Source organism: Sphaerodactylus townsendi, linkage group LG06 (genome assembly GCF_021028975.2).
Source record: "Sphaerodactylus townsendi isolate TG3544 linkage group LG06, MPM_Stown_v2.3, whole genome shotgun sequence".
NCBI lineage: Eukaryota > Metazoa > Chordata > Lepidosauria > Squamata > Sphaerodactylidae > Sphaerodactylus > Sphaerodactylus townsendi.
This window is the reverse complement of record NC_059430.1, coordinates 41,215,133-41,233,286: the sequence shown is the minus strand read 5'-3', so window position 1 is coordinate 41,233,286 and position 18,154 is coordinate 41,215,133. Positions and strand designations below refer to the sequence as shown.

The 18,154-nt window shown below is 43.0% G+C and overlaps 1 protein-coding gene across 1 annotated transcript in view; it reads right to left on the bottom strand.

Annotated features, from left to right (window-relative positions):
• ZC3H7B (zinc finger CCCH-type containing 7B) overlaps positions 1-18,154 on the bottom strand; it is a 73,305-nt gene that overhangs the window by 40,475 nt on the left and 14,676 nt on the right. Inside the window, exons 8-17 of the mRNA XM_048501537.1 lie at positions 16,039-16,081; positions 15,222-15,481; positions 13,813-14,161; positions 13,039-13,097; positions 12,196-12,358; positions 11,957-12,118; positions 9,133-9,338; positions 8,234-8,334; positions 6,185-6,366; positions 5,059-5,144 (exon numbers count right to left, since the gene is read on the bottom strand). Of these exons, the coding sequence (XP_048357494.1) occupies positions 5,059-5,144; positions 6,185-6,366; positions 8,234-8,334; positions 9,133-9,338; positions 11,957-12,118; positions 12,196-12,358; positions 13,039-13,097; positions 13,813-14,161; positions 15,222-15,481; positions 16,039-16,081 (1,611 nt within the window). The remainder of the gene's footprint in view (positions 1-5,058; positions 5,145-6,184; positions 6,367-8,233; positions 8,335-9,132; positions 9,339-11,956; positions 12,119-12,195; positions 12,359-13,038; positions 13,098-13,812; positions 14,162-15,221; positions 15,482-16,038; positions 16,082-18,154) is intronic.

The following is an 18,154-nucleotide window of genomic DNA, read 5'->3' as shown; positions in this document are numbered from 1 at the left end:
TAACAGCATCACTTCAGCCCACAGGAGTTGTTGGGGGTGGAGGAAGAAGGGAAGACTTTCCCCACATTCTTTCTTTCACTTTCCCCAGAAATCTGTGAAGCTGAACCCTTTTCAAATTTGCATGCAGACTGCAAACTGGTAGGGAGGAAGAGCGCACTGCAAAATTGATACCAAAGACTGAATCCAAGCAGATTGTAGAGTAGCAGCATCAGTAGTTGCCATAAAACCACCACCACCACCACGCAGCTGCTAACTTGGACCTGCTGCAATCTGGGCATTGAAAGTTATGCTGCAGAAGAGCGGGGGACCCGGGAATGCTTTTTTAGTGTGTGCAGGGAGGATGCACTTTTTCCGGGGCAGCGCACCGAGGGCAAAGGCATGGCTCTGCTTGCTAGGCAGCCCTGCCCTCTGCCTGTTTGGTTGGCTGCCCCCTCACCTTTCCACTGGCACAGATCAAAGGAAGCCACTGGAGCAAACCCAGCAGACGACTTGCTTTTGCAGGGAGGGCTCCTCCAGGCAAGATCTGGACTTTTTCGCAGGGCAGGAGGTCTCCCTGCAAAACTGAGTTCGTGGATCTTGCTGAGAGCCGCGAGTCTAGGACCTTGCAAGATCTCTCCTCCCCGTCCTGGGCTCCCCGGCACCAAAAGTCCCATTGCTATCTTTCCCAGGGGAGGGGCCCTTAACAAATGGTTCACCCCAATCAGGGTGAGCAGCCTGAATCCCACCACTGTGCCCAGGCTGCTGCTTTTTAACCTACCCCCAAAGTTTTAGTTTGATCCCAAAAGTTACACGCCAAGAAAAGCGTGCCAGCCTCCAGTCTCCCAAGCATTGTGGGGTGGTAGATGGTACTTGCAGCAAATCAGGTTGACTTAAGAGGACCTCCCCTGTGTCTGCCGGCAGCAGCCTCTGGCAGGACGAGGGGAGAAGGGGGAGGGGGAGATGATAGTGTGGGTGCCCACAGAGAGGGCTCTGAGTGCCGCCTCTGGCACCCGTGCCATAGGTTCGCCATGACGGCTCTAGCTCTTATAGTCTATTAAAAAAATACAAGGTTTTGAAAAACCTTGCAAACCGACCTATACAAAAGAAATACGCAATGGTCTTCAAAACATGGGGTAGCAGAATGTAGTGATTAACTACTATGACTTGTACACGGCCAGTTTAAATTTTGCTTCAGGCACCACTGGTGGTTTTAAGGCAGCCATCATTTCCCAACTTCAGTTGAAGATCATAAGATGGAGCAAGAGGAAAGTTCACTTCAAAAAATCATTATTTTAAAAGTATCAATGCCCAGCATATCTTAGCTACAAGACTTCCAAAACATTTATCCAATGCCAAGCGAGTATAAGTCCATTTCTGGCTTTGATCTCTGATAAGGAGCAACAAAAAATCTGGGTCACCCAAGGCCTCTTTCTGCCTCTCTCCAAGAATACACTCTCTACTCTCAGCTAGACCTGCAAGGCCCCTCCCTGGCCAGCCGTTCTTTCAGCTCCAAATATGGCTACATGAGTTCCCTACATCTTCCTAAAAGCACATCCTCTCTCTCACACAGGAATGTTGAAGCTCTTTACCATTTCCAGAGCAACAGAACCATTTTTCCTCAGCTGTTCTAGGAACTGTTGTTAGATTGGCCTTCATTATACCAGTAACCCACCTCTCTGCTTCCACCACTACAAGCGTGTTTCTTTTCTGCCTAGCTAAAGTTTCTTGCACCAGAGTTTCACCACGGAGCCCATCTCCATATATTTCACTGCCAATCTCAGGTTCTTCCTCATCTTAGGTGCAACACTGAAACACAAACATATTATTTCATACAAATATTCAGCCCTCCTGCCAAACCCTGAAGGTTCTTTCTTTGGATGCATTCACTGTCCATCTGGTTCCCACCTAATTCTTTTGTCATTGCAAATTTCAGGATACCAGTGACGTTTCAGCTACATACCACAGTATGGACAGGCACGCAAAGCTCTGACATGACATAGTGGGTGCAGCAATAAAATGGCTGGCACAAAACGGTTGCTGCTGAAGGTGAAGCCAGCCACATAATGATTTCCACAGCTTAACTTCAGCAACACGGTGTAAATCCTTATGGTGGGTGTCAGCTGCTGCCCATACAACATTTAAAATAAACTGCACAGCCAACCAAATCTCCAACAGTCAATCAGAAGCCTTAGTGGGCAAAAGCCCTACTTGGCCCGACCAGCTTTCTAAATACACTTGGTGGGTCCCCATAAAAGGCGCAGGTGGGTGCCAGAGCACCCATGGGCACTACATCAGGGACCTCCAGTCTCCACAGACTAGCAAAAGCATTTCAGGGTCTCAGGCAGAAGTCATCACGTAACCCCAGATTCTTTTAACTGGAGATGGTGAGGTTTGAAACTAGGACCTTTTGTATGCCAGGCAGATGCTCTACTACTGAGGAACGTGCCCTCTCCCCAAGGGGTGCTAATGTAGCAAGGAGAACTTCACTCTGCCCTTGCTGCCCAACTTTTCTGATAAGCCACTCCATGATAAAAACTCAGCTTCCCACAACTGGACATTACTGATGAATTGGTTTTTATGAACAACAGATTAAGCAATCAATGGAGATAAATGATCATGTGTGGCCACTCAACGGGCTGCCGCCATTCACATCTGGTTCCAAATGCCATGTATTTATTCACTTCTTCCTCAGCTGCTTCTTGGTCCTTCCTTAATCATGCCCTCCCTTAAGCAGCAAATGAAAACAGTTGCCAAAAAGCTATCTGAGGCAAGGAATCGAATGCCCCTTTGTTATGGTAGCATCCAGACACATTCTACATATAATATGCATTGGTTAAACCATAGCAATGCTTCCCAGGCTGCAAATGGCTGAAAGAAATAACAAGAGACACTTAGTGACAAGAAGTGGAATTTAATCCACAACATCCAAGCTCCTGGAAACAATGGGTGGAGGTTAGGATTTTCCTTCCATTTTTCTCTTCTTCTCGTCAAGCCACACCTTCTAAAAGTAATTAATGGGCAAATAACTTTGTGGTTGTGTCCAAGAGCTTTTAAAATCTCATTCCAGGGTTGGGCTCTTTTTTGTTACTGATCAGCCAGACACTTTCCCAGTCCTCCAAAAGGCCACCCAGGAGGAGGGCAATCAGTCAGCAAAAACCTACCACTTGGTCTTCAAACAGCCACAGATCAATAGCATTTTCCCCTACCCAGCTCTTCCACTAATCAAGTTTAATTCAACCGAAGGATGTTCCCAGACATTTAACTGTAAATTCTTATAAACGACATGGTCCACAGGTTTCTGCCAGGTTTAATTTTCTTGATGTAAATTGTAGGGTGTTCTTTTTCTTTCCTTTTTTAGGCTTACAAGAAATTAGAAGTAAGGCCAGAACCTCATGAAGAGGAAAGACAATACAGCTGAGCAGTCAATACCACATTGCTTTGTTGTTGATTTTTTTCAATTAAAGAGAATTGTTTACAAACCTTTTTAACCAAAAAAAAATTGGTACAGCTGTATCTAGAAAGTCTTACACTAGGCTTTTGCTGAAGGAAAAAAGGCTTTTGCGTAAAGGAAGAAAAGGAGCCATTTTTCTATAAAATTAGATATAAAGTTCTAATTGTCCAGTCTTTAAAATTATGATATATCTTGAACTTTGTGCATGTAAAAAGAAAAAGAAAACCGATATCCACTATGTAGTGATATTTGTTTATAAATATGCAAACTGTCTACGATTTAATCCAAAATAATGTACAGAGCTTCACACTGAGTACAGTCTGTATTTGTACCTTCTGGATCTATTTTCCAGATTCTTCGCTTTCATATCAGCTCTGGAAGTTTGAAGTTTATATCTTCCTGCAGCAACAGACTTAATTCCATTGCTGTTTCAAGCAAGCCAGTGGTCCAAAAATGATTTCAAGAAGAAAGCTGGTCTTGATTTACCTTGATTTCTGCTGCTAGACCCTTATATATCCTCTTTTGTGACTATGTCTGCAGGTTGTAAAGAAATCTGTGCAATCACGCCCTCCTTTTTCCTTTCCCATACTTACTTCTACAGCTTTAACATGATGGCATCATACATTTTTTGGGAGGGGGGAAACACTTCAAGGTGTGGGACTGGGAGTCCTTCAATGTGATTTTGCCATTTTCTACTTTGTTTGTAGATTGCTTTTTTTGTTAAGGAACTTGGGAGTCAGGCATCCACTGTGGACAGGTGACATCACTTCCCCTTTTAGTGTTTTCTTAAACAAGAAATAAGGATTTGCATCTAATAGCTTCATACTAGATAGCAGAATACATGTTAAGAAAGGGATGGGCAAAGCTGTTTAACACAAGGAACTTAGAAACTATTAACAGTCAATTGAAAAATAAAGTGCTTCAGGCAGTGTACCTCTAGTGAGAAAAACAGAGTCCTTATATACCACCAGAACCTCCATGGGAGCATAAAGAAACATTTGTATATGAACCCTATAAAAATCTTCCTTGGAAGTTACTTCCAGCCAACCCATTCCAGATCCTGACTGGTAATCCAGAGCTAGCTGGCAGAGACAGCAGTGCTTTGGCGCACACCCAGCCCCCTTCCCACCCAGCCCAAAAAGTAAAAAAAAAAACAACCACCAAGAATCCTTCATATGGGACAGTGGAGATACGCCAAGAAAATTCTTATGAATCTCCAAGACTGGCTCTGCCGGCGCAAGGGGGCTGAACGAGCAGTGGAAGCCGACTAAGGTCACCTCCACCCCCAAGAATTCCCCCACCACACCAACGCAGCCCAGGAGCACCGATGCAGAGCTAGGCACTGTGGCCGGACATCCCAGGGCTCTGCAGCAGCTGGGTGCCACAGATCTGCCCCTCCGCTGAGATAAGTGCACACACAAATGGTTACTTTAACAAATATTAACTTCTATATGAAATAATAGTTAAAGCAAGAATAGTAGAGGATTATATACTCCATTTTTTAAAAAGTTAATACAGCAGAGCAGGACCTTTTCCAGCTGTTCTCAACACTGCCTATCTTTGACCAATGAAGTTCATGTGAATACAAGGTCAACAGTCATAGGCTGTGGCTTTTTCAAACTCCTTACCACATTGTTGTTAGCCTTGGTAGCATGTGCCTCCATCTGCTGCCAATACTTTTTAGATTCCTGTACAATATCTTCATGAGTCATTCCTGAAATGACAGAAGACACATGTTAAGAGCTCCCAACCTCTGGAATCTTTTGAGACATCTCTCCGTCTCTTCCAGACATCTCTTCCATCTCTTCTCCTGAGCCAGCCTGCAGGGAGGTGAGGGGTGGGCTTGGTGGCATGCGGCTGGGCCGAAAGGCATGCACCCCATATCCCATATAGGCCATACGCCTCTTGTCGTCAAGTCTTTTTCATATGAGTAACCATTCCGGACTGTTCAATTAATTAATACTGGGAGTACTTATATAGTAATATACATTTAATTTGGGTTTTAATGTGACCTGTTTTTAATTTTAGTTATCGGACGCTGTGTTATATCACAGAATGGTTCAGGGTTAGGGTTAGATTTTATAAAGGAAACAATATTGTACTGTTTCAAAGATTACTGTATGCAGTGCTGTTTGTTTGCTTAAAAGAAGTGGCAACACTCATGTACAAGACTGAATCAATCTCCACCAATCCTCTCTCCCACCAGATTCCCAGTAAGCTATACTTGAGGGTCCAGTCTCCTTTCTCTGGCTGAGATGGGCAGGCTGGCACATTAGGATCAGGACTTGGAAGATCCCCTAGAAAGGGTACCGGTACTCAGTACCAGGGAATACGTTCACAAAAAAAGTCATGTTGGTTTTTTAAACATACTTACGCACACACTAATCAAACCTGACAAGTTATTGCATTATATTCTACTCTTGTAATTCCATTATTAAAATTTTAAAATTTTGTCATATCATGTCTGACACTTTTTTTGCACTGTTTCTCAATTTTGTGATTCAAATTCTACTGCGTTGTTTATTGGATATCTCATGCTATTTGACTGTACTGTTTTACACTGCATAACCTGCCTCATATACAAGGTTGCACAAGGTTGATAACAGTCATCATCAACTGCCCTTACTCAGTGAATCAAATTCTGACTGACAGTTCAATATTTCAGAGGTTGTACGTGAAAACCTGCAAAAACTTTCTGGCAGCCTTGATCTCGTCTTCATCTTGCCTACACATCAAGCTAGGAAGAACACTCACCAGAGTACTGTTGTAGAAGCCAGACTTTAAGTTCTATGAAGCTGTGAGCAAAGTGGCAGCTATCTTCACGCAAGCAGCCGTAGCGCACTTCATGCCGGCACACATCAAACTGAAAGTGCTCCTGGAACTGGCGGATCTTAGAGTATTTCAGGGAGGTGGAACGAACAATGTGAACCAAACACCTACAGTGGATAAAGGAATGTTTACAAATAAATACTGCTTGCAGATGTCAGCAGCACTCATATATACTGTGCTTTCCCCAAATACTCACATGGTTTCTCATATGCATGTTTTCTCAGATTTTGCTCTTAATTTATTTAAAAGCACAGCAGTTTCCTAAAACTCAGGATCAGATGGGAAAGAGCTTGACTGAAGTGGCACCAATGCAGCTTTGCTGATTTTAATCAGATTGTGGTGAGCCTCCTCAATGCCGCCACCCTCAGGGGTCTGGACCGTCTCTCCTATCCCTTCCTGGGTGGTGTTAGACCCGGACTATGCCCCAGAGTCAAGCAGCTGTGATGGTTTCAGAAGCCTTTGGACTCACAGGGTTGCTGAATACCCCCCAGCTGACTTCCACCTTATTTCTTCCGCACCTGCTCTTCTGCACAGAGTCCCTTTTTCTGTACCTCTTTCTCTACTTGCTTCTTCCCTCCACCTGGTTCTACCTCCACCAGGCTCTCTCCTCCTTCCACCCTACAAACACTGTCCTCCTGCATGTCTCTCTCTTCTTCCGCTTGCTCTTCACCCTCCACCCTCTTCCGCACCTCCTACTTCACCACCACCTCCCCGCATTCTTCTTCCTGCTGCCTTTTATCAATTCCACCTCTCCCTTCCACCAATCTCACCACCTTCAGCCAGTCTACATGTGGTGCCCTCCGTCCCAGTAGAGCCCTGCTGGCTCCTTGATTGGCCTCTTGGTCTTTGGCCCCTCCTCCCGGGCGGGGGCTTGGTGTCAGGTTCCCTCATCCCCGCAACTCCGATCAGGACTTCCCCAATCGGCTGGGCCCTTCCTGGGGCTTCTCCCAGTGTCCCGGGGTGACAGCAGTGCCTCCCAAGGCCAGCGGCTCAGACATAGTGCCCTCTGCCCTTGAGGCTGCCGCGTTGCCTCAGCCCTGGGCCCCGCTGCAGCCGTGAGCCTCTGTGGGACTCCTGGGGGCCAGCCGGACTTCCCTTGCCTTGGCTGCAGTCGGGACGCGCACACACACCCCATGAGGTGAGTCCAGCGGGGCACGTGGGCCCAAGTCAGGGCCATAGGGGAGTCCAGGGAGGCGCCTCCTGCCCGACCCCGGACACAGATTCAGATTAAATTTTCCACTCACACAAGATGCTACTGTTAGAAGAACACCACTCTCCTGTCTGCCACCTCTTGCTACAGCCCAAATTTCCCCAAAATGCTTTCTCTAGGACAACAGACTGCATGAAAATCTGGAGTTTGAGGCAGGTAGGGGGAATTGGTAAGAATTAACCCATCTTCTTCTGTTGGCAGAAAATTTAATCTGGAACCAACCCATTACCCACATGCAGCTTCTTAGACAGAAGGCTATTCATATGGGTCTAATTTCCATAGATTATTACTCTGTTATAATGATGTGAATCTAGAATCAGTAGACCTTTACAGTAAACTTGTAAAATACTGCCTCATATTACAGATCAAGACCCAGGAGATAAAGTCAAGAAATCCTCTCTTAATGGCACCCAGGGACTTTCTGACTCAACTAGGGACACTGCTCATAATACACTTAAATAATCGATGCATTTAATTCCAAAAGCTCCAGGTCTGTAATGGTGCATAGAGAGGAAGAAAAACAGGACAATGTAAGAAGTAGCCTTGAACCAAGCTAAACTTTGCCGGCCAACACTGAAAGGTAGAAGATTTTCCTCACCTTGCTATTAAGAGAACTTTTCAGTTGATGATGCCAAGGACTGTATTTGCTCTACAGCTAAGATCTGCCCCACCCTTGCAAAAAATTGATAATTTATTTACTGTAGGCCAATGAAAACAAACACAGACCATGAAGGTTGATGTATTGTAAAGCAAGTCTGGCTTACTTGTTATCATAAAAGCTATGTTTTGCAGCAAGATTGGAGCATACTGCTGGAGAGTCCTTGGTCCCTTTACTGATTATCCGGGGTTTGCTGTCAAAGCAGATCTACATAACACAAAAAGAAATAAATGATCAGATCCTTCTTACATTTAAAAATTATTATTTTAAATAATTTCTACAGCAATTTCAGCATATTCCACTCAACAGGTCTATAAGAACATAAAAAGAGCCATGCTGGATCAGACCAAAGGCCCATCTAATCCAACATTTTGTTCATACAGTGGCCGATCAGCAACCTCTAGGAAGTCCACAGCCGGGAGTTCAGGTGTCCCAGGATGAAGCACAATATTCTTCCCACTAGAATACAATGATTCTCAATGTAGTCACTTAAGAGAGAACAGGATCTTTCTCCTCCTCAAGTGCAAATCTATTAGGGTGATTTATATTCCCACAAAAAATGATGGGGCACATAAATTGGCCTAATGGATTGACATTCAAATGCATCTGAAGAAGTGAGCTCTGAATCATGTAAGATGATGCTGGAATAGGTTTTGTTAGTCTTTAAAATGCCACTGGATTCCAGTTTCATTCTGCTGCCAGAGTCTAAGTTACTTGTCTGGAAATGTGTGACAAGTGACAGACAGGGATGGCTTTCCTTTAGGGTTGTCAATACCATAGACTGATTCTGGAAGCTGATTAGGGGCAGTAGCAGACTGAGAACTATATTCCGGAGGGGTATAAGTCCATAACAAAGAGTGTACACTTTTACTTCAAGTCCAAGTCAGGTCTGAGGAAAGCAATGGTTGGATTCTAGGTATGACAGACCAGAGTCCCAAGTGCACAGTTTGAATGGACAAGTCAAAGAAAGCAGTGGAGTTACATCTTATGACGCCTCCTGCATACCTCACAGAGAAAAGTGAATATGCCCTGATGTTCCTTCAAGATCTTGGCAATGGTCAGACTGCCCCGCTTGACTCCACCCAAGGGGTCAAACAGGAGATCACGATTGAGCGTTCCCTTCCGTTCCTCTGTCCACACGTCGATCTCCTCCTGGTGGTACGCGAAGGTGCAGTTATCCCCGTACTTACAGTCCTGCTTGTTAAGCATATCTACAAAGCAATAAACATCACACCACCACACACGGAGTGGAGGCTGGGATCAGAAACAAAGCTCTCTTGCTGTCCCTCATTCTGTTTCCTTCTCTCTCCCACCACCCTGAATTTCAAAGGCAATTAAAAAGGAACCAAAAAGCTCTTTTGTAGACTTTGCTTTTGACTTAGCTATTCAACTTTTATCCATGACCAATTTAGTCAGATTTGGCTGACTAACCAGGACTATACCAAACCAGAGCAATAAAAATTTGGATTTATTTAATTTGTTGACAGCCTTTTGACTAAAGCTGATCATAGCAGCACAAAACATAGCAACATAGTATCAGAGACCTTAAAGTCAAGAGATAAGCCAGTTTCTCCTAAGCTGTAGAGGAAAGTGGAAATTGAAGCTGACTTATGGTGAGCCCATAAGGTTTGCAAGGCAAGAGACATTCAGAATTGGTTTTGCCATTGCCTGCCTCCCCATGGGTTCAGAGTTCTGAGAGAACTGTGACTGGCCCAAGGTCATCCAATAGGCTTCATGTGGGGAAGTCAAGAATCAAACCCAGTTCTCCAGATTAGAATCCACCGCCCTTAACTACAATACCACACTGGTTCTTTTCCCAAGGTATATCAACTAATATAGATCCCTATAGCAGCTCCTCATCAAAGATGCTCCAGAATAGGGAATTAATTCCATTAATATGGAAAAAACACCAGGGATGCGATAACCACCTTAGGGAATGCTCTCTGTACAATGGGATGCAACAGAAAAGGTCTTCCCTCAGCCAAATGAGTAAGGAAGGTTCCCTTGGCCATATTCACAAGCCCAGGATAGAAAAACATGGGTGCTTGGGGCTCAAGCTTTTTCGGATTTTTTAGTTTGCCCCAGTGACTCTACAGTATCCTAAAGGTGGCCAGGTTTGCATCTACCTTTGCTGCAAGTTGTAGCTCTGGAAAAATTACCAGTTTATTGGTCACCCTCGATAGAAACTTTGGCACCAAGTGAGGAAGTGATCAGCAACAGTGAATCAGGCAGGCTATTCGCTCCCCAGTAACTAGTAAGTTCAGGGATGGACCTTTTGACTACAGAATAAACTGCTGGCTGAATGTTTGCAAACTTGACGTACACAGACAGATGCCAGTTATCCATGTTGTCTGGATAACAAAGTGCCAGTTTTTACTGGATTTGGTCCTTGCATTGATTCTAACCATAGTTCAAAGAAAAGCAGAAAAACTTGCTTAGCTCTGATAATATTTCCAGTGGGAGATTTCTAAGGTTTTCCAACATCCATGTTGGACAGGGGACTAAACCTGTTGCTTGTGGAAATAATTACTGGGGTAAAAAACAGCTTAGACATCCATCTCTCAAGCTTTCTTCTAAAAATGCAATCGAACAAAAAAATATTTATTGTCGAAGGCTTTCATGGCCGGAATCACTGGGGTGCTGTATGGTTTCTGGGCTGTATGGCCGTGTTCTAGCAGCATTCTCTCCTGACGTTCCGCCTGCATCTGTGGCTGGCATCTTCAGAGGATCTGATCCTCTGAAGATGCCAGTCACACATGCAGGCAAAACATTACGAGAGAATGCTGCTAGAACACGGCCATACAGCCCGGAAACCACACGGCACCCCAAAAATATATTTAACACTGATACACTCCCCTTCTGGAAAACTATTTAACAAGCATACACTAACCTTGCTCAAAAGTACAAATACTAATATATGGGAATTGATTCCATCAAGGATATTTATTAATACTTTGAGAGATCCTCTGGCAGTTATCAAGGAAAGAACTCTAGTGTTATGCTCTGAAACTCTTGGTAGCAAAGCATTTGGTCAGGAGTCTGTAGGTCTCTCAGAAGATTTGGTGAATTGGGAGAAACCCATTGTTAACACAGAGTCCACACATTAATTTACATTAACTAAGGATGAGGATGACTTGATACAGACAGAAAAGCAAATATCAACAAATTAATGGAGACAAGACCTCTTTTTCATTACCACTCAAAGAACTGGCACAGATGTACATGGACATTTAAGTCAAACACAGGTCTTTCACAAGTACTTCTGTGTTTAAGGGCACTTCCGTCCTTCTCAAAGATTCTCCCTTTCTTTAACAGTTATTTTCAAACTTTCTAGATGCTCCTTCATATCTGTCACAATTGTGGGGAGTGTTCTAGCAAACAAACCTACAAATGGTTCTAGATGACCCTATTGAGCTTCACTATCAACCCTCATGAGCCAAGAGTGTGACCCACAACACATTCAACAATCTTCTGCAGCCACATTTAGTGGATGGGAGAAGGAAATCATCTTTAAGCTTCAAATTGAGAAAACTTCCATAAGCTTATGAGGAATCCAGACTTCCCTAGAGTATAGTTAGAAATCGACTTGTTTAATGCCATAGAAGAATTCTGCTAAATATTGTTGCTGGAGTTTTCTGCCTCCTGACCTTCAGAGCTTTTTTCATGAAGGAGAAGGTACACAGGAAAAAGGCAGGTGTCAAACAACAAGAAGTTATTTTGACAGAAAGCATTCTCCCCCTCCTTTACTATTCCCCAACATCAGCATAGATTACATGGGACTCTTTCCCTGCTTGAAAGGGTCGCTATTCCACTGTGTCTTTCTCCTTACCTTTGCACAAATAATAAGATCCCACAAAGTTGGCCTTGGTTGGGCGTGACCGGATTCTCTTCCAGGTTTTATCTTCTGAGTTACGGCGTCTGCCTAGCAGTATGTCCCGCTTACACTTGTGTTCCAGACCCTCTCGATAGGTATAATCACCAGCCTTGGGTCCTACAAAGGGAGGATAAAATTAACAAGAGCCCAGGTTTGCCAGTATAATTAGGCCCAAGTCACCAAAAAAAGATAACCTGTTTTAGGATAGCAGATCCGACATGCTTGTTTGAAGATGTGAGTGGATGCCAATGGATTCTTCACAAGCAGGGCTGTGTTCGACAGCACTGATTCAGGCTGAGACATGAGCAATTCTACCACTTTCGGTACAGCTGTGTGACTTGTCCCGCTGTGGTTGGTCTGAGGGGAGAACAAAGTTCATTTTAAATCTCAGAGACCTGGATATACACTTCTCCTAAGGTTCTTTCATTCCCCATCTAACAGAAGTGCTAGAAGTAAGCAATTTAAGAAAAGGCCACTATTTTATTTTCAGCATTATACAGCAGATAGTAAAGGCAGCATTCTTGGCTTGATAGTATATTCAACAAAGCAAATATCTCTCCTCTAATAACAAAATTTGTCTTTTTCCTTCTGTTGTGTTCACAGATTTACTCAGAAAGTGAGCTGAAGACCTGACAATTCTAAATAAAGTCACTTCCAAACAAGTTGAACGTGTGTGTAAGAAAGAGTGAAAGAAAAATCAAAAAGTCAGTCCACATTTCAGATTGAAACTAAAGTCTTCTGAAATGAAGACTCTGCAGACTGGCAGAACTGCTACAGGGAAAAATCTCAAAGGTCTGAGAACAACCTGAAGACATTTCAAAATACAATCCACTGAACACTCCAACTAACCCTAAGCCAGCAGGAAAGAAAAGCTGGCTCAATGCTGTGTTTACTGTGCCACTCCAGCAGAACAGGTTGGATGGTACCTAGATACCCATGCATGGGAACCACAATTAACTAACTGAAGATCTTGGAAGAAGGCAATGGAAGATTTACTCCCTCCCCTCTCTCAAATCACAGGTAGTTAACTAACTCACCACAGGTGGTGGCTTCTGGATACTAGCAGGCTGCTGTGGCTCTTGGGTACTTGTTTCCTCTACACAGAGGGAGAAAAACACAAGGAGAAAATCTAATGTAACTTTCTGCCACAAAACCCTAGTGCCAGCAATAGGAGCATTGCCATAAACAAAAATGAAGGATGCTCTCACAAACCAATATTTTCTTCAGCATGCACAGAAAATACTTAACACCCAAATAAATATTTTCAAAAATAAAAAATATTACTGTGGAGCTTTTTACAGGAACCACTAATTTCAATGCACTTTTTTTCAGTGCATTTTGCCCACAGTCTTCATCTTAAGTTACTCCAAAGAGGGAATTTTATGAATCGGGGGAAAATGATGATCTAGTCCACTAAATCCTATTGTTAGGAGAGGATTTTCTGATACTGATCTTCCTAAATCATCCTGAAACTTCTTCAATTCCTTCAGTGTTAAATACTTATGCTTAGTCCACTCCTGTAACCCATTCATTATAGTGTTCATCTCTAATTCTTCACAATCTTTCACCCAAAGACCATGGATGCAATAGCCTACTACTACATCAACAATATAATTGCCAACTCTCACTGCTTGTTTACAGTCTAAAATAGACAATAATGGGTTTGGGGAAGAGACTGGGGACTATTACATGTGCAGTGGGGGAAAGAGAGAGAGAGATTCAGATGGCAGCGAAGAAGCTCCCAGAACCAAAATATTGAATTTCAGAGTGGTGTTACAAAGGAATATGATTTCCATGAGCCATACACCCACCAACAGCAAAGGAATCCAGCGCATCCAGTGACCCCCTGCTAGTTCCAAAAGCATCCAGCACATCAAGCCGAGATTCTGTGTATGGGAGAAGATCTAGTGAATCCAATGAGTCCAATGGGTAGCTGCCATCACCACCTGCTGGGGGTTCAAAAGCGTCCAGAACAGATGAGGAGGAGAGCTGTTTTGTGGCATCCATGACCAGGCCAAAGGAGGCTGGAGGGAGTGGTGTGGAGACTGGAATGTTGGCTGTCACCACAGGGGGGAGCAGTGGAGTACCACCTGGAAAGACGGGGATCAGCTGCGGCATCTCACTAGGCAGGTTGGCAGGGATGGCACCTTGGACCAGAGACTTCGACACGCAAAATAAAAACCATGTTCCAGTTAGAGCAGAGAAATAAAATATGGCAGACACAGATTTAAAAAGCACTATGAAGCTGGCGTCCAAATAACAGATTACAGATTTCTCCGTACGAGATCACTATCAGCTTGTAAACGAGCGCATGCATGCACTCAAACACAGCCTACCATTCAATCTGGAGAACACAACATTGACAGTAATGGTTAATCACAGTTATATCTATCAGGGGAAAGTCAGGGCACTGGAAGCACAATTGTACAAGGAGGAGTCAGGCAATAACTCAACCTACAGGTTACAGAAGAGAGTTCTAGGAGGTCAATGCAAAGTAAGACAATTTAATGGCACAAAAACCCCTTGACTTTAGGTCTCTCTGCAGGAGAGACATCCTGTCACTCAGTTATGAAGATCCCAATTCCTAAAACGAGATTCCATCTTAACTGGGATTGGAAACAGAGGAAATTTTGCTCATCTTGGCCTTGGGCTGGTGCCTATGTAACAGTTAACCATGGTCAAGCTAGGTCAAATGAAATGTGTACTCTAGAAGGTGGGATCTGAGAAGATGCATGTAGTTCTGCAACCTACTTCCTCATACTTAACTGTGGCCATGCAATTGCAAGCATTACAACTGCACAAGCCTTCCATTTACTAAAAAAAAAGTATATGCCTCCTGTCTGCTCTCATCAGGACAAGTCATCGAATGGATTAAAAACCATACATTCTAAAAACACATCTAAAAAACTTTTTAAAAACGAACAAAAACACATCATTCAAATAATTAAAACAAAATTGAAATATACATACAGCATACATACATAAAAATGTTTGAGAAAATAAATGGTGCCACATGGCAGCACATAGTCTTTTAACTGCTTAGTTCATGTGCTCAGATGGAGCTCTTTTAATATTTATAACTCCAAAACTGAAAAGAAACACCAAATACCCAAAATACTCTTTTCCCCAAAAAACATGATTATAAGGAGTAAAACAAGAGCCTAAAGTAGTAACTGAGAGCAGAGGAACAGACAGATGGATCTAGGAAATCTATTCTTACTAGTGGGTACTGCGACCCCTCTGCAATAGAATCCAGGATGGAGTCCAACTCATCCCCAAGAACTTCTCCTTCAGTGAAGTCATCCACACTGTCAGAGCCTGGCACAGATACAGTGTCTGCAGAAGGGAGCAGGGCAGTAGCAGGGAGGGAAGATGGGGTGCCTTTTGTTTCCAAGTCAGAAGATGTAAAAGCAGAGCCCTCGCTCACAGGGACACAAGTGGCATTGGGCGTACTGATGCATGGAAGGTGCACAGAGCTGTCTGCAAAGTGAATTAACGGATCAGTGAGAACACATACATAACCCAATCAAGTGATAAAATCCAATACTCAAAAGAACTGTGGTCTCTGAAGTCTCTCCTCTCAGATTCCAAATATAACTGCTTGTTTTTCACTGAATGGTTCACTGGCCAGCAGTCTACATTCTAAAGTTGCATTTCTAATAGCTCCTTCCTGATGTGTGCGTGGCTCACTTGTAACCCCCAACTTTTAGAACATTCCTCAACGGTATGTATTTTGGGAACAAATGTGTTCAGTTCCATGGATTCCACCACAATAGTGCACCTGCATGAGGAGCTTCCTTCTGTGCTAATTCTTCTGCCCCTTCTTACAGTTGAGGGGTATGATTCAAGAAGGACCATAGATCTCCCCTTACCCCTTTGCCTGGGACTATGGCTTCCAGTTGCAGCTGTGTGCTTTAGTGGCAAACGAGGGGTATACACCCAGCTCCTCTGCAGGTTCTGTTTCTCAGCTTTCCCAAAGTCAAAACTGTTCAAGTCATCAAGGGCAACAAAAATTGTCCCAAACATAAAGCTCTCACCTGTTTCAATGTCATCTACAGAACCCAAGCCATTGGAAACATCCTGTGGGGTAGAAGAAAATATTATAGTCAATCCCATTTTGAAAAGATCTGACACCTAACATTCAACGTGCTTCTCTGATTTTCTCAAAATGTTAACCCTAGGATTTTTTAAGTGACAACAACTAGTTGCTTAGCTTATGTATTAGTAAGCAAGGCTGTTAGGTGTGAAATGGGGCGCCTACATTTTTAATAAATGGGAATTTTGGCACCATCCTGATTACTGTTCCTCCTTTTCTCATCTATTCAGGGAACTTGTGATTATCCCATCTTCAAGCCAGCAAATCATACTAATGGGACTATCTTTACAGAAAAATAACTATTAGAAGCACAAACAGAAATAATTTTAGAATTACACTGCAACAAAAATAGGATTTTTTAAGCAGTTGAAATTTACAAAAGGCAATTTTAAAAAAATTCCCACAAATTAATTTAAAAACTACAGCACAAGTACAAAGAAACAGAAGGCTCAACAAACACATTTATTACCCAAAAAAATAACAAATAGAGATGAGGCCCAGAAATCTGCCCCCAGTTTTTTTTCAAACAAAAAACCTGGAAATTTGGTGGTGGTGGTGGTGGTGGAGAACTCCTGTGAAACATTTTGTATGGAAACGAGGAAAATGCTCTTTAAAATGTGACCTTACTCGCTCAAAATGCATAATATGCACCTTTTTACGTACAGCAATCTGTAGCATTAGATAATGGAAAGCAGGAGACCAGACAGACATGCAGGGAGAAGGGAATCCCATCTCCTCTGACTGTTTGCCTGCCTGCCAAGCCAAGCAGCCCACTCCACCTCTTCCATTTGCAGCACTGACAAAGTGGCAGAAGTTCCTGCTCCCCCTCACCTGCCAATCATGATGCTACGAGCGTCTGCACCTTACAGATTCATGTATCAGTGGCTACTATCCCCTTCTTGTCTCCCTGTCATGGCAGTGGGGAAAGGAACAGTGGAAGGGTGGTGGCGGTTTCTGCCCTGAACGCAGTCCGGCCCTGAATGGCTGGTTCAGATAGTGGAGGGGGAGAGCAAGGAGTGGAAGCAGCTCCCATGTCTTTGCAGCTGCTCCTCCCTTCTTTAAAATGGCATCTGAGATCTCAAAACACACCATCACAACAGTTTATCATTCATCAAAATATTTAATTTTTGTCCAGATTTTTCTGCACATCTGTAGAAAAGTGATTCCCTCGAATCTGTAGAAAAGAGTTTGATGTGTGCGCCTGGTCCCATTCACTCAGTTTTGTCATGAAGTCTGAAGACATGTACTTTGATGATTCTTAGCAAAAGAATAAATGTAGAAAATCATGAATGAACCCTACGCATTGATGCAGACAAATCCCAAAGTAGCTAAAATAGTCATAACTGAATGGTTCTTATATTAGCCATTATCAGCTTTGGCCACAGGACTGAATAGCACTTCAGCATGACTAGCAATCTGGATTTGGGCCTAGTGCTTGGAGGACTGGTATCTCACAACAGTGAGAACGCCCATTCTATTCATTAGCCTGAATGATTCTACTTTGTACTGCGTGCATACGAAGAATTATCTTGCCCAGGACATTTAACCAGAGCAAATGGCTTGGATCTTACGCAGACCTGCGCTGCATAAACAGGGACTTTTCTGAATATTCTTTTATGCTCATATTTCCTGCAATGAGAATTTTTTTTAAAATGAAAAGAAAATCATGAATTTTAAAAAACCTGTTATCAATGGGCTTTTGTTACACATTAAGGCTAATAATCTATGCATGTTCATTTCAAATTACTTTTTTTGCATTAGATTATACAGTAGTACAAATTTAGCTTCATTTTCAAACCAGAAATGTTTCAATGCATTAACATTCATACACACAATGTTTAGGCTTCAAGCCAAGCTCTATCAAATTATTTTAGCAATATAATACACTCATCACGTGTTCTCATTTAAACTACCACATCAGAAATTACATCTGAAGGTTTTTTCTTTAACTATAATAATGTAATATTCCACTAATGTATACATTTGCATTTATTATTAAAGGGGGAAAATACATTTTCAAAACTCTGTCTGCAACATTATGTTCATCTTTTATGTCG